At 43.1% G+C, this 25,143-nt stretch overlaps 1 protein-coding gene across 5 annotated transcripts in view; it reads left to right on the plus strand.

Moving 5' to 3' along the window:
* The first annotated feature begins 4,806 nt into the window (after window positions 1–4,806).
* LOC110501589 (solute carrier family 35 member F5) overlaps window positions 4,807–25,143 on the plus strand; it is a 38,860-nt gene continuing 18,523 nt past the window's right edge. The window contains exons 1-12 of one of the 5 annotated variants that reach the window (XM_036958957.1): window positions 4,816–6,278; window positions 6,711–6,807; window positions 7,236–7,308; window positions 7,428–7,569; window positions 8,098–8,247; window positions 8,411–8,476; window positions 8,629–8,710; window positions 17,750–17,940; window positions 18,537–18,618; window positions 18,866–18,953; window positions 19,041–19,105; window positions 19,493–19,597. In XM_036958957.1, the coding sequence (XP_036814852.1) occupies window positions 7,435–7,569; window positions 8,098–8,247; window positions 8,411–8,476; window positions 8,629–8,710; window positions 17,750–17,940; window positions 18,537–18,618; window positions 18,866–18,953; window positions 19,041–19,105; window positions 19,493–19,597 (964 nt within the window). In that variant the 5' untranslated portion in view covers window positions 4,816–6,278; window positions 6,711–6,807; window positions 7,236–7,308; window positions 7,428–7,434. Of the gene's footprint in view, window positions 6,279–6,710; window positions 6,808–7,235; window positions 7,309–7,427; window positions 7,570–8,097; window positions 8,248–8,410; window positions 8,477–8,628; window positions 8,711–17,749; window positions 17,941–18,536; window positions 18,619–18,808; window positions 18,954–19,040; window positions 19,106–19,492; window positions 19,598–25,143 lie in introns of those variants that run through there. The other 4 variants (XM_036958956.1, XM_021579262.2, XM_021579263.2 and 1 more) reach the window with 4 other exon arrangements.

Below are 25,143 nucleotides of genomic sequence, written 5' to 3' on the forward strand. Positions count from 1 at the left end.
AATGGTGTCAGACCAAGGCTTCGCATCTGTCCTCGTGCTCCTAGACCTTTTGACATAACCCATCACCACATTCTTTTGGAGAGATTGGAAACCCAAATTGGTCTACATGGAAAAGTTCTTATTTGTCGAAAATATATTAATTTGTCTCTGTGGATGGTTTGTCCTCTAACAAATCAACTGTAAGTTTCGGTGTTCCTCAAGGTTCTGTTTTAGGACCTTTTGTTTTCAATATATATTTTACCTCTTGGTGATGTTTCGGAAACATAATGTTAACTTTCACTGCTATGTGGACGATACACAGCTGTACATTTTGATGAAACATGGTGAAGCCCCAAAAGTTCCCTCCCAGGAAGCCTGTGTTTCAGACATAAGGAAGTGGATGGTGGCAAATGTTTTACTTTTAAATTCGGACAAAACCGAGATGCTAGTTCTAGGTCCCAAGAAACAAGGAGAACTTCTGTTGGATCTGACAGTCGTCTCAAATAAAACTGTGAAGGACCTCGGTGTTACTCTGGACCAAGATCTCTGTGGAATGGTCTGTCTATCCATGTGAAAGATGCAGACTCAGTCTCAACCTTTAAGTCTTTACTGAAGACTCATCTCTTCAGTAGGTCCTAAGATTGAGTGTAGTCTGGCCCAGGTGTGTGAAGGTGAACGGAAAGGCACTGGAGCAACAAACTTTGCCTGGCCGGTTCCCCTCTCTCCACTGGGATTCTCTGCCTCTAATCCTATTACAGGGGCTGAGTCACTGGCTTACTGGTGCTCTTCCATTCCGTCCCTAGGAGGGGTGCCTCTTGACACTTGAGTGGGTTGAGTCACTGATGTGATCTTCCTGTCCGGGTTTGGCGCCTCTCTCGGTTTCGTCCCGTACTCAGCTTGTCTCAGGGTAGTAAGTTGGTGGTTTGAAGATATCCCTCTAGTGGTGTGGGGGCTGTGCTTTGGCAAGTGGGTGGAGTTATATCCTGCCTATTTGACCCTGTCCGGGGGTATCGTCGGATGGGGCCACAGTGTCTTCCGACCCCTCCTGTCTCAGCCTCAAGTATTTATGCTGCAATAGTTTACGTGTTGGGGGGCTAGGGTCAATATGTTATATGCAGAGTATTTCTCTTGTCTTATCCGGTGTTCTGTGTGAATTTAAGTATGCTCCCTTTAATTCTCTCTTCCTCTCACCTCCCAAAGGACCAAATGCCTCAGGACTACCTGGCCTGATGACTCCTTGCTGTCCCCAGTCCACCTGGTCATGCTGCTGCTCCAGTTTCAACTGTTCCTTCTATGGAACCCTGATTTGTTCACCGGACGTGCTACCTTGCCCCGGACCTGTTGTTTTCGACTGTCTCTCTCTACCACACCTGCTGTCTCTAACTCTGAATGCTCGGCTATGAAAAGCCAACTGACATTTACTCCTGAGGTGCTGACCTGTTGCACCCTCTATACAACCAATGTGATTATTATTTGATCCTGCTGGTCATCTATGAACGTTTGAACATCTTGGCCATGAACTCTTATAATCTCAACCCGGCACAGCCAGAAGAGGACTGGCCACCCCTCAGAGTCTGGTTCCTCTCTACGTTTCTTCCTTGGTTCCTACCTTTCTAGGGAGTTTTTAATAGTCACTGTGCTTCTACATCTGCATTGCTTGCTGTTTGGGGTTTTAGGCTGGGTTTCTGTTTATCACTTTGTGACATTGGCTGATGTAAAAAGGGCATTAAAAATATATTTGATTGATTGAATGTGTGTGTGGCATCAATATGAATTTGTGTGTGTGTGTGAGCATATGTAGTGTGTGTATGTGTGTGTCTTTTTGAGGTTCCGAGGTCCCATGCCAAATCTTTTCAGGCTCCTGAGGGGGAAGAGGCGTTGTTGTGCCCTTTTCGCGACTGTGTTGGTGTGTTTGGACCATGATAGTTCCTTAGTGATGTCGACACCGAAAGAACTTGAAGCTCTCGACCCGCTCCACCACAGCCTCATCGATGTGAATGGGGGTGTGATCGGCCATCCGTTTCCTGTAGTCCATAATCAGCTCCTTTGTTTTGCTGATGTTGAGGGAGAGGTTGTTGTCCTGGCACCACACTGCCAGGTTTCTGACCTCCTCGATATAGGCTGTCTCATCGTCGTCAGTGATCAGGCCTACCACCATCGTGTCATCTGCAAACCTAATCGTGCGCGGCCATGCAGTCGTGGGTGAACAGAGAGTACAGGAGGTTACTAAACATGCAACCCTGAGCAAGGCAGAGGCAAATTGCCTGATATGGACAGTGGTGTTACAGAGATGGCAGGAGCAGTGGAATAGATCAAGACACTATTGGCAGGCATCTCTTTTAAATACAGAGAAAAGTTTTGGGATGGGAGGAAGACAGCATAAGATAGAAGAGAGGAGTGAAGGTAACCTGTAGTGGACTTGTGATATTTGTTTGTGTTTCTTCTGACCAGAGGGAGCAGGCGCTCTGTGTCATGCAACTTGGGTCAAGATCTGTTTCATGCTTTGCTGTTTCTTGCTTTGCTCTTAGGAACAGGGCACCATTGAAATAAGTGCTTTCTAAGGTAGCGTTAAGTGTGGAGGTGGGGCAAATAAAGTTGAATATTCCTGGTGTATTTGATGCTCGCCCTTTGGTGCAAACGCAGACCCGGTGGTGAGCGTGGTGAAACATAGTCACTGTCAGTCCCTTTGAGTTTTGAGGCAGAGTCTTTACCCGACAAAATCATGTTAGGATATATCAAGTGTCATGTTAGAGCTTTTGTGCCAAATCCCCTGCGCTGCTTCTGGTGCAACGTTTATGGTCATGTCTCAGCAGTTTGTAGGAGGGTGATTCCAAGATGTGGGAAGTGTTCAGGAGGCCATGGGATAGAGGATTACTGGTATGTAGTTTTGGTGGATAAAGTTGTGTGTGTCAACTGTAGGGGTGCCTATGTTGCTGGGGATTGGAAGTGTCCGGTGAGGGAGACGCAGGTTGAGGTGTGTTGTGGGAATTCAGTACTGAGAAAAATTGTGTAATTTCTTCAAACAATCATCTATATTTAATATCGATTAATTATTGCAATAATGAGGCTGGTTGACCCCCCACCCTTGAGTGTTGGACCGAGTAACCGAACCTTTACACAAATGCAGAATACTATATATAGCTGACACTAACAATGCTCAGTCATGGTTGTTTTAACCCCCTTATGCAGAACAAGGAGCATCATTAGCCACTCTGGGTTCATCCTGTCATTATCTGCACATGGGTTGTTGTCTAAACCCCACCCTGGCTTAGTTTCTCAGATGCAAGGATGATTTAGAGACGATGAGGAATTTCTCTAAACTCCTCCTGGCTATCTCTATCACACCCACCACATCTTGTCTATGTAATGCAGTCTTTAACTCATTTGTCAGCTCAAGCCATCTCTAGTGACCATACGCCCAGATAAGCTGCAGGGAACTAGAGAGGAGACCATAAAAACACAGACACTAACAGAACAGAAAAATCCCCCTACTTGGTAAGTATTAATCGCTAACTATTCATTTCAAACAAATTAGGTAAATGTGTAATTTTTCTATCACAGGTGGCTAGTCAGAGTAGTGCAGAAGGTGTCACATGCTGAGGCAGTGAAGAAAGGAGAAGAGGATGGGCCAGGATGGGATGAGTTCAGAAGACTTCAGAAGAGTTACAGGGTGTGTTGAGTGATGGTGTCCCATCCTCCCAGTTCTTTGGTTTTGGTTTTATTTTTCCCTTTCGACATTTGGTATCACAAAGTATAATATATTTATATTATTCTCTAGTTCGTTGCGGTAATGCAACATATTTTTATGCCAACTGCCGTTAAACTTCAAAGAAGAAGAAGAATGATGTAGCTGCAGGAAGTAAACAGCATAGTGGGTAAATTTCTGCAACCACTAAGATCGTTGAAGCGCAAGGCTCAGCTTCTCTGCTGTTTTGGTGCCCTGGCTACCATGCTGTGAACAGCATGAAGCGGACCTGTGTGTTACTATAACCATGTTTCCATCCAACCATTTCATGCGGATGAATTACATGAAAAAAGTCAGGATCGGGCTGATGTAAACAATAAATGCCGACAGAACATTTGTTCATTTGATATGGTGGGATCTTTTTGTGTCGGTAAAATGTATAATGCAAGAAATGGTGATATGTTGTAGGGTCACTATGACTTTGGAAAGCATGCCTTTATTAAAGGAAAACTCAACCCAAAACTATAATTTGGTATTTATTTCATTAGTCCATTGTTGACATAGCCCCAAAATGTTTTGCTTGCCAGCAATCAAGTTTTCAAGATGCGTAACTTTGAACATACAGAAATCATCCCTGTATGATGCATTTTGCATCAGATAATACTGCAAGACTATGTCAACAATGGTCTAATTAAATAAATACCAAAATATAGTTTTTGTGTGAAGTTTTCCTTTAAACTACAGATTAAACCAATTATGATGACCTTCATAGGGAGATAAATGTGCAAGGTGATGAGTTTGATGCTCCTTTCCAATAAATATTGAGGGTCTTATTCTGGTGACATGATGATCGATGCTTGGCTGCAGTTTGACAAATACAAATAATATCGCTCTTATCCTTAATAATCTCATAATGTAGGTAGCCTACCTGCACTGTACATGCGAGCTGTTGTTTAAAGCGCATGTGCCAAGATATTTGCTATATAACGCAACCGTTTTTGTGACAAAACCATCAGTAGATTTGAAAATGTGATGGAAATCCATTTAACTTGTATTTTTCATTCGGTACATGGGAATGTAATGCACTACGTTATCACGCACAGCGTTTTATCCGTTAACCGCAAAAAGTCAGTTGGATGGAAAAACATCTCTGGTGGAAAATGGGCATGTTGTTTTATGCCGATTTTTGAATATTCACATATTCTGTTTCAAATTGGATGGAGACCTAGCTAATGAGAGCGAAGTCTTGCATCTTGCTCATCTCAATATCTGCGGTGCTGCTCGTGGCAACTTAATTCTGCTAAATCTACCTTTAATGACAAGTTGTATTGAATGATAGTGTCCTAGGATCAGAAGGGCCAAAGTAGTGGAATAGTGGTGAGGTTTTAATGGATGTAGGGTTAGTTGGTAGGGATAAAAAAAAAATAATTTTTTTCCCTACCCTTTTTGTGTCACAAAGTGTGATGAACTAATTCCACACTCCAGAACGGTAGGCGGACACACAGCCCACACAGGTTGGTGACATGCACCTCTAACGTATGCTTGGGGACTGCCATAATATCATAGAACAAGAAGAAGAATTAGGAGTGTTAATGGGAGGCATTCATGTTATGAATAATCGAGAGACAGGGTGTAGTAGTGCAATTCTGCTGGGTCCCAGACCATAGCGGTGAGTGTAGAGGTGGATCAAATGAAAAGGAATATTCCTAGTGTTTGTGACACCTGCCGTTTGGTGAGATGTAGACCCGGTGGCAATAGCGCAACTGAGAATACCGTCTCTCTTGTTGAGCTTTGACAGAGAGTTTTTACCCGATAAAGTCAGGTTAGGCTATATTTTCTATTCTGTCAGGTCCTATGTTCCGAACTGGCTACGGTGCATTAGGTTCCCACGATGTGAGAAATGTGCAGGAGGGCATAGTTAGAGGAACATTACAGTTGGAATGAGAAAACACGTGTGTCAACTGTTGGCGTGCCCATGAAGCTGTGGATCCAAAGTACCCTGTGAGAGAGACAGGTTGAGATTACCAGAGTTTGAGAGGGTACGTTTCCTATGTTGAGGCAGTGAAGAGAGTAGAGGACTGAAATGTGACCGAAATGTGCAATTCGCACTCTGACCTGCGAAAGACAGCAATATGCAACACAGCGTCTAGTCTGCCGGAAAGCCACAAGAATAATTTCGCCAGTTATAAACTGTATATCACAAGTCTCAAAGGAGTCTAAAAACTGGACATTATATTGTGGCTGCTGCAGAAACGTTTTTGGGATTTAAGGATTTTACATTTTGAAGACCGGAAAAACTGCACTCCCAGGTTCCCCTTGAGCCTGTGTAGGTATCCGATCTGTTTTTTTATTTTTTTATTAACAGAAGGGGAATCCTGTTTCCATCCCGCATAGTAGATGGCGGGATGCACATGACATTCTGTGATCGCCAATAATATACCATAGAAGAAGAGAAGGAGCGTTCATGTTTACATCCAAACCAGTTTAGATATTTGTGTTATCATCGCATACTGTACGTTTATTATTGATGATCCAGCAGTTGTATTTTTCTGCAAATGCGAAGAAGTAACGACCACGTCAAAAAGAACGAAGCCTACTTGCCATCTAACGGTAGGTAGGTAAATACGAATGGTTTGTTGTTGATGTTGCCGGCTAGCTAGACAATTTAGCCTGCTAAGTTAGCTGTAACGTTAAACTTCGAGATAGCTAACATTCGCTAGCTAACGATGGCCTCCGTATGTTTCTACAGTACTACAGGTCCTATATTGCAACAAAAAATACATTGCTAGCTAGATTGTAAACTAGCTAGCTAGCATCTGTCTAATTTGCATGTAGCTAACAAGCTTGTGAGTCATGGTGAGCAGAGGAAGAAATTGTTGCTCTTGCTAGCTCACGTTAGGTATCGAAAGGTCTTCATTTGAAGATGATGGGGCCTTATGGTTAGAAGGGAATACATGTACCATATGCTGTCAGGAACGTACAGGAAGCAATCGTTGAATGGAGAATCAGGTTCTCTATAGATAACCCAGACAGTGTTCTTTATCAGACGGAAGGTACGCCTGAGGGTGGCGTCTGAGACGATCGTGTTCCTAGAGGTGTACTTTGACACTAGGCCAACCTGGGCAGAACGCATCGAGAAACTGGTGAGAAAGTGTACGAAGGTTCTAAATGTGATACGCCGCCTGAAGGGATAGAGTGGGGTCTGGGCGTTCCTCACTTAGGACCATGTATTTATTTGTGGGGAAACCAGTTCAAAAGAGCAATTGAATATATGTGAAAATAATGTGTTAAATTGAGTTTGTAATGTCACAAAAAAGACAGTGGCTTTGGTTGATGTTGCTCTGAACAAAAGCCACATTTGTGTGTCCCAGGAAACTGTTTTCACCAAACAATTAGGCCTAACCTATGTCATCTTTCTGGTTTCCAGATGTCCATATGGATTTTCACCCCAACAGCAACGTTCAGCGTTACATAACAATATTAATTGATAAGAGATTGCAGGTGATGAGCTCTGTGCACAGCAGATAGGAGGACTGTTGCACAATTTTTCTCATTATCTACTTTGACACAGTTTCAGATTCCTGCCTGACTGAGGAGAGTCAGAACGTCCAAAACGCTGAAGAATCCTGTATTAGGATTTCCAGGTACTGTCACTGTGTCACATCTGAAAAACATCTGACATTTTGGTTTTTGTTATTACAGTTTGTGAAAAGTTTTTTTAAATGTGTTTGTGCGATAATGAGTTTGTGTGTTTGTCAAGCAGTGTCCAGATGGTGTGGGTGTTCCTCATGAACCGCATGGGGTCTCAGGGCAGCACAGTGGCCCAGCGGAGACGCATGGCCCTGGGGGTGGTCATCCTCCTGCTGGTGGACATCATCTGGGTTGTCTCCTCTGAGCTCACCTCAGTAAGACACTAGCACTTCCTGTAGTCCCCTGGTTCCGCAGGCCTCAGGCCTACTTATTCTTGTATTTGCATTTTAGCTTGGAACTGATTGTCAGGGGCACTCAAGACAGAGGGACATCAAACAGACATGAAAACCAGCAACACTGCAGAACTGGATGGCCTGCGTTAGGCAACCCTTATTTTGGCTAATATGCTAAAGCTTAAGACTAGTGCTCAATTATAAGACAATGCTTGACCCCTAACCCCTACTCGATAGATTTAAAAGGATTGAATAAGAATATGGTAGTAGCTTCACCTTGCCTTCCAGTGGGGTCATGGTTTCACTATGTTGCTAATAATATCTGTCCAGGCTTTGCAGAACTACACAATTAGGGACTAGGTGGCAGTTTTGAGTACTTGGATTAGTCACATCTCATTCGTTTCAAAGTGACCTCTCCCTATTTATTAAAAAAAAATCTGCACTGGATCAGTTTTAAGTTCCAGCCATTCATACAGTAAGTCATGAGTATTTTCTCTATTTCCCCCCCAGTACATATTCAAGCGGCAGGAGTATAACAAGCCCTTCTTCAGCACGTTCACCAAGACCTCCATGTTTGTGCTGTACCTGCTGGGGTTCCTGCTGTGGCGGCCATGGAGGCAGCAGTGCACGGGCAGTCTCCGGGGACGACACGCAGCCTTTGTACGTCTAGCACTGATGTCTCAGGGGGGGGCAACGATACATTGTTGTTTCCATCTAAAGATTAATTGTTGCTTAGTGCAGTATCTTAGTAGTGGTCGTTGATACTATGTTGATTTGCTATGATAAAACAGCCCAGTCTAACCTATAGCGCCTCTCTCCATAGTTTGCTGATGCCGAGGCCTACTTTACCCCCTGTATCAATGACACCAGTTTGAATGACCATACGCTAGTGAGTATAATTGATTTGCTTTTTGTATTCTCTCTTACTCTCAATTTGATTTTACTGTTGGCTGGCTGAAAATACTGTAATGAAAATAAATGGGATGATAAGTAATGCTTTTAGTTGAGTGCATTAGTTGAACTCTATATTTATTTCTTCAGAGTGAACCCTTGTATGTTCCAGTGAAGTTTCAGGATCTTCCGGCTGAACAGACAAACTGTGCCATTGGAGATTGTGATTCCAGTGAGTACACTTTTTAAAAATAGAGAAATAACATCTTTAGAAGACTAACCAACAGACTGATCTATAAATAATGCAATGTATTGCCTTTTTCTGCTGGTCAATGAAGCTTTCAAACTGAAACAGTGCATTCGGAAAGCATTCAACCCCTTTTGCTTTTGTTACAAAGCTGGATTAAAATGGATTTAATTGTCATTTTTTTGTCAACGATATACACAAAATGTCAAAGTGGGAAAAAATAAAAGTAACACTCATATAACATGATTAGTATTCAGCCCCCAGAGTCAATACATGTTAGAAACACATTTGGCAGCAATTATAGGTGTAAGTCTTTTTTGGTAAGTCTCTCTAAGAGCTTTGGACTAGAGGTGACAACTAGACCCGTTCCGTATAGACCTTGTCAGATCCAGACCTGATCCAAGTGCGGGAAGGAGCAGAAAAGTTATGAATAGGAGCTGATAAAGCGCGAGAGGAGGGAGAGCGAGAGGTGCCACTCAAGCAGGTGGGGGAGGGGCCGAACTGTGAGTGACACAGGGAGGAGGGAGGGAGAGACAAGAGACAGCAACCAACCAACCAAGCCGATTAGCACTATACTAGACTAATAGCTGCCATAGGTTATTTATAATCAAATATAATTATGTAGTACCTGTCTGTGACTGTAGCCTATTGCTGCTTTATGATTAGCCAACGACAACAACAAGCTACACGCGCCACACTTCACTCTCTTGAAAAGCAAGAGCATCTCTGTCTACTGCAGCATTCTTGTTCGGATCTGTACGGGCCCTTCTGGACAAGTCAGTTAAAATTCCACATACCCGATACCCGTGACAATCAGATCCGACACAGACCCGTGACGTTGTTTCGAATTCTGGATCCGTCTTTCAATGTTTTGTATTCGGGATAAAAAGTAACTTTTTTTGCCACATTCTTTGCAGTATTACTTTATTGCCTTGTTGCAAACAGGATGTATGTTTTTGGAATATTTTTATTCTGTGTAGGCTTCCTTATTTTCAGTCTGTCTTTTTGGTTAGTATTGTGGAGTAACTACAATGTTCATGATCCACCCGCAGTTTTGTCCTATCATAGCCATTAAGCGATGTAACTGTTTTACAATTACTTTTGGCGCATCATAAAATCCCTGAGCAGTTTCCTTCCTCTCAGGCAACTGAGTTAGGAATGACACCTGTATCTTTAGTGGCTGGGTCTATTGATACACCATCCAAAGCCCAATTAATAACTTCACCATGCTGAAAGGGATATTCACTGTCTTACTTTTTTAATATATTTTTTTACCCGTCTACCAATCGGTGCCCTTCTTCGCGAGGCATTGGAAAACCTCCCTGGTCACTACGCGACTGAGGGACCTTAAAGCACATTTTTACTCCTGAACTTATTTAGGATTGCCATAAGAGGGGTTGAATACTTATTGACTCAAGACATTTCATCTTTTCATTTGAATTATTTTGTAAACATTTTCAAAACAAAAACCCACTTTGTCATAATTAGATATTGTGTGTAAATTAGTGATATACAATCTCAATTTAATCAATTTTAAATTCAAGCTTTAGAAGTCGTCAAGCCAATGTGGAAAAGGTACTGGGGTTAAACACTTTCTGAAGGCACTTACATTTACCAGATAGAAATAATGAGTGTTGTTGAAAGAAACCCTTCAATAATCAATTTTTTATCATGTTGGAGAATAGGAATCCTGTGAACTATCTTGGTATTTGATTTATTTCATAACATTTCAAGCAAGCATGAAAAATTATAGGTTTTCCTAGGAAGAAACATGTAAAGACCTTAGCAAATAATGAAGTTGTGGAATGGAAAACACTTTGCGGTGTTGACCAACAGAGGGGGCTGTTGAGCTGTTCGATGTGATGGCCCTCCCAGGTTTGACTCAGGAGAGTGAGTCGATAAACAATGTGAAAGGAAAGGTTGTCTCATGAGAACTCTGTCTGACCATTGAGTGACACTGGAGCTTAGTTTTCTATGAGACAATGACAGGATTTCATTTTTCTCTGTCTTTGCTGATCGATATTGGCTGATTACAGTATGTCGCTAGAGGGTTGCCCTGACAGAGATCATTGTGGCGCGGTCATCATTTTTCATGCTGCAGGCGGGACCGGGTTGTCAGACTGACAATTTTAGGATTAACATATTTATAGACCCGCAGATTATTTGGAAACTGTCGTCTTTCCGTTTTGTATGCGTTAACCTATCTATTTTTATTAAAAGCACATCTCTGTCACACTTCACAAACTCTCATCATTCGCTGCTTCAAGTTAAGTAGCCTATCTATCACAACAGTGCTAGGCCTATTTGGATCATCATTCTTTGCACCTTTTCCTTTTCAATAAATAGCCTATTACCATTTATTTGTCTCTGCCTGCAAATCGTCCCGCTCCTAAAGGTAGGCTATTTGCAAAACGTAGCTCAAGAGAAAGTCAGTGTCCGCTCTCATCATTCTTACTGCTTCAAGTTCAATAGCTTACCTACACTCTCCTAGTTGGACATGCGAGATCAGGTGCTCATGTGGTCTCAATTCAATAGAGTAGACCTATCGGCACTAGGCTATGTATGGGTGGTGAATCATGGGACAGTTATCTTTCCATATACTTCATAAACTTGATTAGGCTAAATCATCCCACTCCTAAAAGGTAGGCTATAAGCAAAACGTAGCTCAAGAGAAAGTGCAAATGTCCGCTCTCCTCCAACTTTGGCTCTCTTTCGAACTATGTTTAGCCTATTGGCTGATATAGCCTAATACCGATAGCCTAATACAATGGGCTGAGTGATAATCTCTGGTAATTCTTGTGTTTCTTAAGTTATGTTTGCGCATATAAGGCCCAAAATTGCTGGGACCAAAGCTGCCAAGCGAGCTGCGTCAGATACACCTAAAATAACATTTGCAGGACCGTGAAACCTGTTTTTGTGGGTGGGAGTCAGACAAAATGCCATCGGGAGCGGGCGGGTGATGTATGAAAAGCTGCAGGAAAAAGAAATCAGTCCCGCAAAGACCTCTAGGGGTCTCACACATTCAAGTCAATCAATCAATTCACATTTATTTATAAAGACCTTTTTACAACAGCAGTTGTCGCCAAGTGCTTATACATAAACTGAGCCTAAAACCCCCAAAGAGCAAGCAATGAAGATGTACAGTGCCTTGCGAAAGTATTCGGCCCCCTTGAACTTTGCGACCTTTTGCCACATTTCAGGCTTCAAACATAAAGATATAAAACTCTATTTTTTTGTGAAGAATCAACAACAAGTGGGACACAATCATGAAGTGGAATGACATTTATTGGATATTTCAAACTTTTTTAACAAATCAAAAACTGAAAAATTGGGCGTGCAAAATTATTCAGCCCCTTTACTTTCAGTGCAGCAAACTCTCTCCAGAAGTTCAGTGAGGATCTCTGAATGATCCAATGTTGACCTAAATGACTAATGATGATAAATACAATCCACCTGTGTGTAATCAAGTCTCCGTATAAATGCACCTGCACTGTGATAGTCTCAGAGGTCCGTTAAAAGCGCAGAGAGCATCATGAAGAACAAGGAACACACCAGGCAGGTCCGAGATACTGTTGTGAAGAAGTTTAAAGCCGGATTTGGATACAAAAATATTTCCCAAGCTTTAAACATCCCAAGGAGCACTGTGCAAGCGATAATATTGAAATGGAAGGAGTATCAGACCACTGCAAATCTACCAAGACCTGGCCGTCCCTCTGAACTTTCAGCTCATACAAGGAGAAGACTGATCAGAGATGCAGCCAAGAGGCCCATGATCACTCTGGATGAACTGCAGAGATCTACAGCTGAGGTGGGAGACTCTGTCCATAGGACAACAATCAGTCGTATATTGCACAAATCTGCCCTTTATGGAAGAGTGGCAAGAAGAAAGCCATTTCTTAACGATATCCATAAAAAGTGTCGTTTAAAGTTTGCCACAAGCCACCTGGGAGACACACCAAACATGTGGAAGAAGGTGCTCTGGTCAGATGAAACCAAAATTGAACTTTTTGGCAACAATGCAAAATGTTATGTTTGGCGTAAAAGCAACACAGCTCATCACCCTGAACACACCCATCCCCACTGTCAAACATGGTGGTGGCAGCATCATGGTTTGGGCCTGCTTTTCTTCAGCAGGGACAGGGAAGATGGTTAAAATTGATGGGAAGATGGATGGAGCCAAATACAGGACCATTCTGGAAGAAAACCTGATGGAGTCTGCAAAAGACCTGAGACTGGGACGGAGATTTGTCTTCCAACAAGACAATGATCCAAAACATAAAGCAAAATCTACAATGGAATGGTTCAAAAATAAACATATCCAGGTGTTAGAATGGCCAAGTCAAAGTCCAGACCTGAATCCAATCGAGAATCTGTGGAAAGAACTGAACTGCTGTTCACAAATGCTCTCCATCCAACCTCACTGAGCTCGAGCTGTTTTGCAAGGAGGAATGGGAAAAAATGTCAGTCTCTCGATGTGCAAAACTGAGAGAGACATACCCCAAGCGACTTACAGCTGTAATCGCAGCAAAAGGTGGCGCTACAAAGTATTAACTTAAGGGGGCTGAATAGTTTTGCACGCCCAATTTTTCAGTTTTTGATTTGTTAAAAAAGTTTGAAATATCCAATAAATGTCGTTCCACTTCATGATTGTGTCCCACTTGTTGTTGATTCTTCACAAAAAAATACAGTTTTATATCTTTATGTTTGAAGCCTGAAATGTGGCAAAAGGTTGCATAGTTCAAGGGGGCCGAATACTTTCGCAAGGCACTGTAGAAGCACAGTGGCTAGGAAAAACTCCCTAGAAAGGCAGGAACCGAGGATGAAACCGAGAGAGGAACCAGGCTCTGAGGGGTGGTCAGTCCTCTTCTGGGTGTGCTGAGGTGGAGATTATAAGAGTACATGGCCATTAAGGCCAGATCGTTCTTCAAGATGTTCAAACGTACATAGATGACCAGCAGAGGAGGGTCGTAACAGCAGGTCCAGGACAAGGTAGCACGACCGGTGAACTGGTCAGGGTTCCATAGCCACAGGCAGAACAGCAGAAACTGGATCAGCAGCACAACCAGGTGGACTGGGGACAGCCAGGAGTCGTCTGGCCAGGTTGTCCTGAGAAATGGTCCTAGGGCTCAGGATCTCCGGGAGAATTACACCAGATATGACAGTATTAAAACATAGGTACTGGGGACTGAGACAGGGGTGGTCGGAGGACACTGGCCCCATCCAAAGTTAACCCCGGACAGGGTAACCCGGCATGATATAACCCCACCACTTGCCAAAGCACAGCCCTCACACCACCAAAGGGATCAACACACTAACTTACTACCCTGAGACAAGGCCGACTATAGCCCACAAAGATCTCTCCCACCGCACAAGCCTGAGGACAGGAAGTATGGGAGAGCACGAGCAAGCCAGTGACTCTTGTAATAGGGTCAGAGAATCCGAGGGGAGCCGGCCAGGCAGAGACAGCAAGGGTGGTTCGTCACTTTAGTGCCTTGCCGTTCACCTTCACACCCCTGGGCCATACTGCACTCAATCATAGGACCTACTACAAATGTTTATGATGGCTGCAGTCTTATCGGCTCTTAACCAACCAACCATGCTATTTTGTTAGTTTTTTCGTGTTGTTCGTAACTTGTTTTGTACATAATGTTGCTGCTACCATCTCTTATGACCTAAAAGAGCTTCTGGTCATCAGAACTGTGATTACTTACTTCAGATTAGACAGTTTTTCTTCAATGAGTCAGACGGGAAGGATATACTACAGACACCCGACCAGGCCCAGAACCCCGTCATTCACTGAAGGAAGAAATTTAGATTTTGAGTATAAAGATCAGGGTGCCTTGTGAGGATCAGCCAGGGAGTGGCTAATCCGCCTTTCGTCCTGCTAGCCAACGTTCAATCGCTGGACAATGAATAGGACGAACCACACTATCTACCTAGAGAGTTTTCATCTGTATTTTTTGTAGCTGTCTACATACCACTACAGATCGATTCTGGCACTAAAACCACACTCAATGAGCTGTATACTGCCATAAGCAAACAGGAAAACGCCCATCCAGAGGCGGAGCTCCTAGTGGCCGTGGTGAAACTTAAATCAGTTTCACCTCATTTCTATCAGCATGTTAAATGTGCAACCAGAGGTAAAAAAATTCTAGACCAACTTTACTCCACACACAGAGACGCGTACAAAGCTCTCCTTTGCCCTCCATTTGGCAAATCTGACCATAATTGTATCCTCCTGATTCCTGCTTAGAAGCAACAATTAAAGCAGGAAGCACCAGTGACTCTGTCTTTAAAAAAGTAGTCAGATGAAGCAGATACTAAGCTACAGGACTGTTTTATTAGTACAGATTGGAATATGTTCTGGGATTCTTCCGTTGGCATTGAGGAGTACACCACATCAGTCACTGGCTTTATCAATAAGTGCATTGAGGACTTTGTCTGTTCCGGACGACTGTGTTATCATGCTCTCTGCAGCCGATCTAAGTAAGACCTTTAGGGGCCAGACGGATTACCAGGATGTGTACTCCGAGCATGTGCTGACCAACTGGCAAGTGTCTTCACTGACATTTTCAACCTTTCTCTGTAATACCAAAATGTTTCAAGCAGACCACCGCCTGTGCCTAAGAACACTAAGGTAACCAGCCTAAACGACTACCGTCCCGTAGCACTCACGTCTGTAGCCATGAAACCCTAGACCCACACTAATTTGTATACCGCACCATCAGATCCACAGATGCAATCTGTATTGCACTCCACACTGCCCTTCACACCTGGACAAAAGGAACACCTATGTGAGAATGCTATTCATTGACTACAGCTCAGTGTTCAACACCATAGTGCCCTCAAAGCTCATCATTAAGCTAAGGCCCCTGTGACTAAACACCTCCCTCTGCAACTGGATCCTTCATTTCCTGACTGGCCGCCCCCAGGTGGTAAGGGTGGGTAACAACACATCTGCCACACTGATCCTCAACACGGGGGCACCTCAGGGGTGCGTGCTCAGTCCCCTCCTGTACTCCCTGTTCACACATGACTGCATTGCCAGACACGACTCCATCACCATCATTAAGTTTTCTGATGACGCAACAGTGGTAGGCTTGATCACCGACAACAATGAGACAGCCTATAGGGAGGAGGTCAGAGACCTGACCGTGTTGTGCAAGGACAACAACCTCCCCCTCATCGTGATCAAGACAAAGGAGATGACTGTGGACTACAGGAAAAGGAGGACCAATCACGCCCCCTTTCTCATTGACGGGGCTGTAGTGGAGCAGGTTGAGATCTTTAAGTTCCTTGGTGTCCACATCACCAACAGACTAACATGGTTCAAGCACACCAGACAGACAGTCTTGAAGAGGGCACGATAAAACCTATTAACCCTCGGAGGCTGAAAAATTTGTCATGGGTCCTCAGATCCTCAAAAGGTTTTACAGCTGTGTCATCGAGCGCATCCTGACGGGTTGCATCACTGCCTGGTATGGCAACTACTCTGCCTCCGATCGCATGGCACTACAGAGGGTAGTGCTTACGACCCAGTACATCACCAGGGCCAAGCTTACTGCCATCCAAGACCTCCATACCAGGCAGTGGCAGAGGAAGGCCCTAAAAATAGTCAAAGACTCCAGCCACCCTAGTCATAGACTGTTCTCTCTGCTACCGCATGGCAAGCAGTACCGGAGTGCCAAGTCTAGGTCCAAGAGGCTTCGAAACAGCTTCTACCCCCAAGCCAATAGACCTCTGAACAGCTAATCAAAGGGCTACCCAGACTATTTGCATCGCTCCCCCCCCCCCCCCCCCTCCCTTCTACACTGCTGCTACTCTGTTATTATCTATGCATAGTCACTTAAATAACTCTACCTACATGTACATATTACCTCAATTACCTTGACACAGGTGCCCCCGCACATTGACTCTGTACCGGTACCCCCTGTATATAGCCCCACTATTGTTATTTACTGCTGCTCTTTAATAATTTGTTATTCTTATCTCTTACTTTTTTGGGGTGTATTTTATTAAAGCTGCATTGTTGGTTAGGGGCTTGTAAGTAAGCATTTCACTGTAAGGTATACATACACCTGTTGTATTCGGCATGTGACAAATACAATTATATTTTATTTGACTAAAGAGATGAGTCTTCACTAAATACTTAAAGGTTGAAACCGCGTCTGCATTTCTAACATGGATCGGCAGACCATTCCATAAAAATTGATCTCAATAGGAGAAAGTCCTGCCCCCAGCTGTTTGCGTAGAAATTCTAGGAACAATAAGGAGGCTTGCGTCTTGTGACCGTAGCGTACTTGTAGGTATGTACGGCAGAACCAAATTGGCGAGATAGGTAGGAGTAAGTCCATGTAGGTTAGCAGTAAAACCTTGAAATCAGCCCTAACCTTAACAGGAACCCAGTGTAGAGAGGCTAGCACTGGAGTAATATGATCAACTTTTTGGTTACTAGTTAACTTTCTAGCAGCCATTTTTAGCACTAACAGGTTTATTTAGTGCCTTATCCAGGTAGCCATGAGTAGAGCATTGACGTAGTCTAATCTTGAAGTGACAAAAGCATGGATTAGCTTTTTCCGCAGTGCTACGAAGATGAAAAAAGGAGAGATCAGGGTCAAGAGTAACTCAGAGGTCCTTCAGTTTTATTTAAGACGACTATACAACCATCGAGATTGATTGTCAGATCCAACAGCAATATCTCTTTGTTTGGACCTACAACTAGCATCTCTGTTTTGGCTGAGTTTATGTGATGGGTCACATTTTGAGGAAAGTGGTAATTGTGGTTTTAATTCGAAAGCTGCCTTATTCAATCCCAGGCTATTGTGCCTAAAGCACAGTATAGGGTATGAGATGCTTTTCAGAGAATGACTGCATCATTTTCTCATGGTTTTGTTCCTAAAACAATGACATAAGCTAACGCATGCTTTATTTCTACTTAAAGTTTTCATTGTCTGGTTCATTCTATTGGTCATGCTGTGACCCATCTACCACTTTACCCCCTGTCCTTTCCCTCCAACCTCTCAGCCTCTAAAAAGCAACGGGTGCGCTTCAGCAACATCATGGAGGTGCGCCAGCTCCCGTCCACACAGGCCCTGGAGGCCAAGCTATCGCGCATGTCCTACCCCGCCGCCAAGGACCACGAGTCCATGCTCCGCACAGTGGGAAAGCTCACCGTCACCGACGTGGCCAAGATCAGCTTCTTCTTCTGCTTTGTGGTAAGTTAATTCAAATAACTTAATTTTTTATCCATTTGAGGGGAACTTTTTTTGTCAGTGTGTGTAGACATATGACTTGTTAGACTCTCAGACATTCTGTATACTAGCTTGGAACTTACGTATTAAGTTGGAGGGGGGACAAATTATATCTAAAATTAGTCTTTGGAGTACCTGCATTTCGGAGCTTTTTGATGATGTCTCTCATTACTGACATTACTGTCAATTTGCTAGGTAAGTTAACCAAAACCTTTCTGTTATTATCATTGAGTTATTGCTGGTGATACTACTCATTTTGCTGCAGAGTGTGTTTGCTGTACGCTCAACAAGTCATGGCTTTGGACTTCTCCCTTCATGAATAGTGTAAATGAGTATAATTTAACACATAATGCATGTAGAATCTTCAACTTGTTTGTCTTACTAACTTTGGGCTTGTAAACAAATCTTTGTATCATAACTAATTTCCCACATGAGCAATGACCCAGAACTGAGGGTAGACTACACACACGATGAGTAATAGTAAGTAAACTACCATCTTTGGTACAAATCAAGAGGTGTCATGCTGACACTTCTCCCTCTCCTACTTCTCTCCCTCACAGTGGTTCCTAGCAAACCTCTCCTACCAAGAGGCCCTGTCGGACACGCAGGTTGCCATAGTGAACATTCTGTCCTCCACTTCAGGTGAGTCCAAATACTAAATGTGATTTTACTCAGCGAAATGTACATGTAGGATCTTGAATAGAAAAACACTGATGATTATTACTTTTTTATAATACAGTCATAATGGGCTTTTTTATTAACATTGTTGCAAATAAATGTTCCAATGTTGGAAAATCACAGCATGTGTATTTAAACATTTCACCTTGAACAGGTTAAACTCTACAGGACGTGTTGTGAACAGTCTCGCTGTTATTGTCCTCCTCACCAGGTCTCTTCACCCTCATCCTGGCGGCCATATTTCCCAGTAATAGCAGCGACCGCTTTACTCTGTCCAAGCTCTTAGCTGTGGCTCTGAGGTAAGCCTTGACATCAGCTGAATTATTGTAGTTACTCTGGGTTGCTACTCTGTAGTTACACTGTTTCTCTGGTCTCTTTCCCTGTAGCATGGGAGGAGTGGTTCTTGTCAGTTTCTCCAGCATGGACAGCCCTGACGGAAAAGGCACTATAGGTAACCAGGGAGATAAAAGTGCTGCAGATGATAAACTTCTTTCCTCAAAATATGTTGTTTTTGTTAGGTTTTTTCCCCCACTATATTCCTTATTCCTGCCTCCTGTTCTCCTGTTACCCTCCTATCCCACTTCATATTGGTTGTATTTGTCATGTCTTGTACTGTACTTGATGTACTACTTTAACGTGTCCTTGTGTCATATTAATATGCTATATAAAACAATGTATTATTAAATCTATTCTGAAAGTGCAAGCCATGTCACGATGTCACGTTTGCTTGCATTGCTAGCAGAAAAACCCTTTGGAGTGTAACCATAAGAGTTGTAACTCATGATACAGGGATGTATTAGCGTAAGATAACGTGATGATGAGGTCATGTTGTGTTCAGGCTCTCTGTGGTCATTGGCTGGGGCTGCTCTGTACGCAGTCTACATCGTCATGATCAAGAGGAAGGTGGACCGGGAAGACAAGCTGGACATCCCCATGTTCTTTGGTATGTAGATCATAGTTATATCTATGACCTTTCTTACTAGAGTCAACTGTGGCAGCTTGGTCTGCTGCTGATTTTCAGATGCTCATTTATTTCCTGATATAACTCTTATGTAATGATCCTGAATTGATTATAGGTATATACAGTGCCTTCGGAAAGTATTCAGACCCCATGATTTTTTCAAAATGATATGTTACAGCCTTATTCTAAAACGGATTAAATAAATAAAAGTCCTCAGCAATCTACACACAATACCCCATAATGACAATGCAAAAACAAGTTTTGGGACATTTTACCAAATCTATTAAAAATAGAAAACAGAAATACCTAAGTATTCAGACCCTTTGCTTTGAGACTCGAAATTGAGCTCAGATGCATCCTGTTTCCATTGATCATCCTTGAGATGTTTCTACAACTTGATTGGATTTTCCACCTGTGGTAAATTCAATTAATTGAACATGATTTGGAAAGGCAAACAACTGCCTATAAAAGGTCCCACAGTTGATAGTGCATGTCACAGCAAAAACCAAGCCATGAAGTCAAAGGAATTGTCCGTAGAGCTCCAACCCCCGATTGTTTTGAGGCACAGATCTGGGGAAGGGTACCAAAAAGAAAATGTCTGGACTTGAACCCGATCGAACATCTTTGGAGATACCTGAAAATAGCTGTGTAGTGACGCTCCCCATCCAACCTGACAGAGATTGAGAGGATCTGCAGAGAAGAATGGGAGAAACTCTCCAAATAAATGTGTGCCAAGCTTGTAGCGTCATACCCAAGAAGACTCAAGGCTGTAGTCACTGTCAAACGTGCTTCAACAAAGTACTGAGTAAAGGGTCTGAATACTTATGTAAATTTAATATTTCATTTTTTTATTCTTATAAATTGGCAAAAAATTGTAAACTATTTTTGCTTTGTCAGTATGTGGTAGTGCATAGATTGAGGATTTTTTATAAATATATTTTTTATAAATTTTATAATGAGGCTGTAACGTACCAAAAATGTGTAAGAAGTCTGAATACTTATCAAATGTACTGTTTAAACAGCCAAAAAAGTCGGTGATTCCTTGTTTTATACCCGAGGGTGTGGGAAACCAATCTGTATGATATTAATTTACATGCACACAAGCAATTGGTACTTTGTAAAGAGACTGGATTGCGTGATAAAATTTCCCATCAACCACTACCTTTATCAAACTCTAGGCTAAAATATCCCTATTTACAAAATCAAAAGCTATTGGGAAATCAATTAAGAATGCAAAGTAGGCTTCTCTTCATGTAATCTATTTCTGATTATTGTACAGACCGAGAAGATATGATCTATACATACTCTGGATTGACGAAAACCATTTTGTTCTTCCACTAGAATGGGGATCGATGAATATAATTTATAGACCGTACTTAAAAATCTTATGCCTCAATTGTTCAGTGGCACTTTAGGGTCATTTTTTTTTTTAAGATTTGGGAATGTGATTCACTATAGACTTATACCAAGTGGATGGCAGTATACTGTACTCAAAACAAATTTGGAGCAAATCATATAGGACGTCATTTAATTCAGGGGATTTTAAAACTTCATTAGGCTGTTCATCAATGCCAATTCCCCAGACCTGAATCCAATTGAGCACATCTGGGAGATCATGTCTCGCTCCATCCACCAACGCCACAGACTGTCCAGGAGTTGGCGGATGCTTTAGTCCAGGTCTGGGAGGAGATCCCTCAGGAGACCATCCGCCACCTCTTGTCTTGCATTAGCAGGAACCCAGGGCCAACCGCAGCAGCATATGGTCTCACAAGGGGTCTGAGGATCTCATCTCGGTACCTAATGGCAGTCAGGCTACCTCTGGCGAGCACATGGAGGGCTGTGCGGCCCCCCAAAGAAATGCCACACCATGACTGACCCACCGCCAAACCGGTCATGCTGGAGGATGTTGCAGGCAGCAGAACGTTCTCCACGCCGTCTCCAGACTCTGTCACATGTGTGAACCTGCTTTGATCTGTGAAGAGCACAGGGCGCCAGTGGCGAATTTGCCAATCTTGGCGTTCTCTGGCAAATGCTAAACGTCCTGCACGGTGTTGGGCTGTAAGCACAACCCCCACCTGTGGACGTCGGGCCCTCATACCACCCTCATGGAGTCTGTTTCTGACCGTTTGAGCAGACACATTTACATTTGTGGCCTGCTGGAGGTCATTTTGCAGGGCTCTGGCAGTGCTCCTCCTTGCACAAAGGCGGAGGTAGCGGTCCTGCTGCTGGGTTGTTGCCCTCCTACGGCCTCCTCCACGTCTCCTGATGTACTGGCCTGTCTCCTGGTAGCGCCTCCATGCTCTGGACACTACGCTGACAGACACAGCAAACCTTCTTGCCACAGCTCGCATTGATGTGCCATCCTTGTGAGCTGCGCTACCTGAGCCACTTGTGTGGGTTGTAAACTCCGTCTCATGCTACCACTAGAGTGAAAGCACCGCCAGCATTCAAAAGTGAATAAAACAGCCAGGAAGCATAGGAACTGAGAAGTGGTCTGTGGTCACCACCTGCAGAACCACTCCTTTATTGGGGGTGTCTTGCTAATTGCCTATAATTTCCACCTGTTGTCTATTCCATTTGCACAACAGCATGTGAAATGTATTGTCAATCAGTGTTGCTTCCTAAGTGGACAGTTTGATTTCACAGAAGTGTGATTGACTTGGAGTTACATTGTGTTGTTTAAGTGTTCCCTTTATTTTTTTGAGCAGTGTATATACTCCACCACAGCTTTCCTTTGCCAGATATGGATGTAAAGTTATCGCTTGGGGGCATATCCTTCCATTAATGATACACATTTGAGTGTCCTGAAGGAATTCTATTAGGGTTTGCCCATGATGATTAACAATGTCATCCAAAGTAACACGCAATGGAATATTATCAATATAATTTATAGAGTCAGTTATCCTCCCAATTGGAGTATTAAGATCCCCATATACGTAAATATCTCTGCTTCTATATGTACAGTACCAATCCGAAGTTTGGACACCTACTCATTCAAGGGTTTTTCTTTATTTTTACTATTTTCTACATTGTAGAATAATAGTGAAGACGTCACAACTATGAAAGAACACACATGGAATATGTAGTAAACAAAAAAGTGTTAAACAAATCTAAATATATTTATATTTGAGATTCTTCAAAGTAGCCACCTTTTGCCTTGACAGCTTTCGCGTTTATCGTCGAAGGAATGAGCGTTACACCGAGGCTTGTACTCTGGAGCGGGATCGATTTGGAGGTGGAGGGTCCGTCATGGTCTGGGGCGGTCTCTCACAGCATCATCGGACTGAGCTTGTTGTCATTGCAGGAAATCTCAACGCTGTGCGTTACGTGGAAGACATCCTTCTCCCTCATGTGGTACCCTTCCTGCAGGCTCATCCTGACAGACAATGCCACTAGCCATTCTACTCGTTCTGTGCATGATGTCCTGCAATACATGAATGTCAGTGTTCTGCCATGGCCATTGAGCACGTCTGGGACCTGTTGGATCGGACGGTGAGGTCTAGGGCCATTCCCCTCCCCCAGAAATGTCAGAGAACTTACAGGTGCCTTGGTGGAAGAGTGGGGTAACATCTCACAGCAAGAACTGGCAAAACTGGTGCAGTCCATGAGGAGGAGATGCATTGCAGTACTTAATGCGCCGAGGAACTTCCACCTTCTCCACTGCTGTCCCGACGATTTTGATAGGGTGGGTTCCTGAAGTCCACGAACAGCTCCTTTGCTTCGTTGAAGATGAGTAAGGTTATTTTCCTGGCACCACACACCCAGGACCCTCACCGCCTCCCTGTAGGCTATCTCATCATTGTTGGTAATCAGGCCTACCACTGTTGTTGTCTGCGAACTTGATGATTGAGTTGGAGGTATGCGTGGCCACTCAGCCATGGGTGCACAGGGAGTACAGTGTTGAGGATCAGCGAAGTGGAGTTGTTGTTTCCTACCTTCACCACCTGGGGGTGGCCCGTCAGGAAGTCCAGAACCCAGTTGCAGAGGGCGGGGTTCAGACCCAGGCCTCAAGCTTAATGATGAGCTTGGAGGGTACTGGCATGACTGTCCTGTGAGGATCACAATTAACAATAACCAGACCTTCTCTCACTCACAGAAAATAGGAAGAGGGAACTGGGCCTGTTTGACAGTTCACACTCTGTTGTAAATCACAGGAGGAGGTGGGCTCTTTCTCCCCCTTCAGTATCAACCAAAGGAACATATTTGTTTCACAGACAGTTTTCCCTCTTAAACTCTAACACGGTCAAATGTGAATACTGGAACAATATTTATAACATTGTGGGGAATGGTCAGTGGGGAGCTATGGAAAATGAATGTAATATTGCTTTTTATTTTATGATTAAAAACTGTATGAATGAAATACTTTAACTTGGAAAGTATATCCCCTTTATCTGTGAAGTTTCCAACCAATACGTTGTGCATATAATATGAAAAAATTAAGTATTTTTGTTAAGATAGGAATGTGATTTTAGGAGGTATGAGAGAATATATCTCCTATAAACTGTACATAAAGTTGAAGTCAGAAGTTTGCATACACCTTAGCCAAATACATTTAAACTCAGTTTTTCACAGTTCCTGACAGTTATTCCTAATAAAAATTCCCTGTCTTAGGTCAGTTAGGATCACCATTTTATTTTAAGAATGTGAAATGTAGCAATGAGACAAGATAGTAACTACTAACAATTGGATACCATGAAATTGAGGAGAAAACGGGTTAAAAAAAAAGAATTTTAAGAAGAAAGAAAAAGTGAAATATCAGAATAATAGTAGAGAATTACTTATTTCAGATTTTATTATCACATTCCCAGTGGGTCAGAAGCTTACATACACTCAATTAGTATTTGGTAGCATTGCCTTTAAATTGTTTAACTTGGTTCAAACGTTTTGGCCCATTCCTCCTGACAGCTGGTGTAACTGAGTCAGGTTTGTCGGCCTCCTTGCTCACACACGCTTTTTCAGTTTTGCCCACAAATGTTCTATAGGATTAAGGTCTTGGCTTTGTGATGGCCTATCCAATACCTTGACTTTGTTGTCCTTAAGCCATTTTGCCACAACTTTGGAAGTATGCTTGGGGTCATTGTCCATTTGGAAGACCCATTTGCGTCCAGCTTTAACTTCCTGACTGATGTCTTGATGTTGCTTCAATATATCCACATAATTTTCCGTCCTCCTGATGCCATCTATTTTGTGAAGTGCACCAGTCCCTCCTGCAGCAAAGCACCCCCACAACATGATGCTGCCACCCCTGTGCTTCACGGTTGGTATGGTGCTCTTCGGCTTGCAAGCCTCCCCCTTTTTCCTACAAACGTATTGATGGTCAGTATGGCCAAACAGTTATATTTTTGTTTCATCAGACCAGATTACATTTCTCCAAAAAGTACGAGCTTTGTCCCCATGTGCAGTTGCAAACCGTAGTCTGGCTTTTTTTATGGCGGTTTTTGAGCGGCCTTTCAGGTTATGTCAATATAGGACTTGTTTTACTGTGGATATAGATACTTTTGTACCTGTTTCCTCCAGCATCTTAACAA

Source organism: Oncorhynchus mykiss, chromosome 22 (assembly GCF_013265735.2).
Source record: "Oncorhynchus mykiss isolate Arlee chromosome 22, USDA_OmykA_1.1, whole genome shotgun sequence".
NCBI classification, from domain to species: domain Eukaryota; kingdom Metazoa; phylum Chordata; class Actinopteri; order Salmoniformes; family Salmonidae; genus Oncorhynchus; species Oncorhynchus mykiss.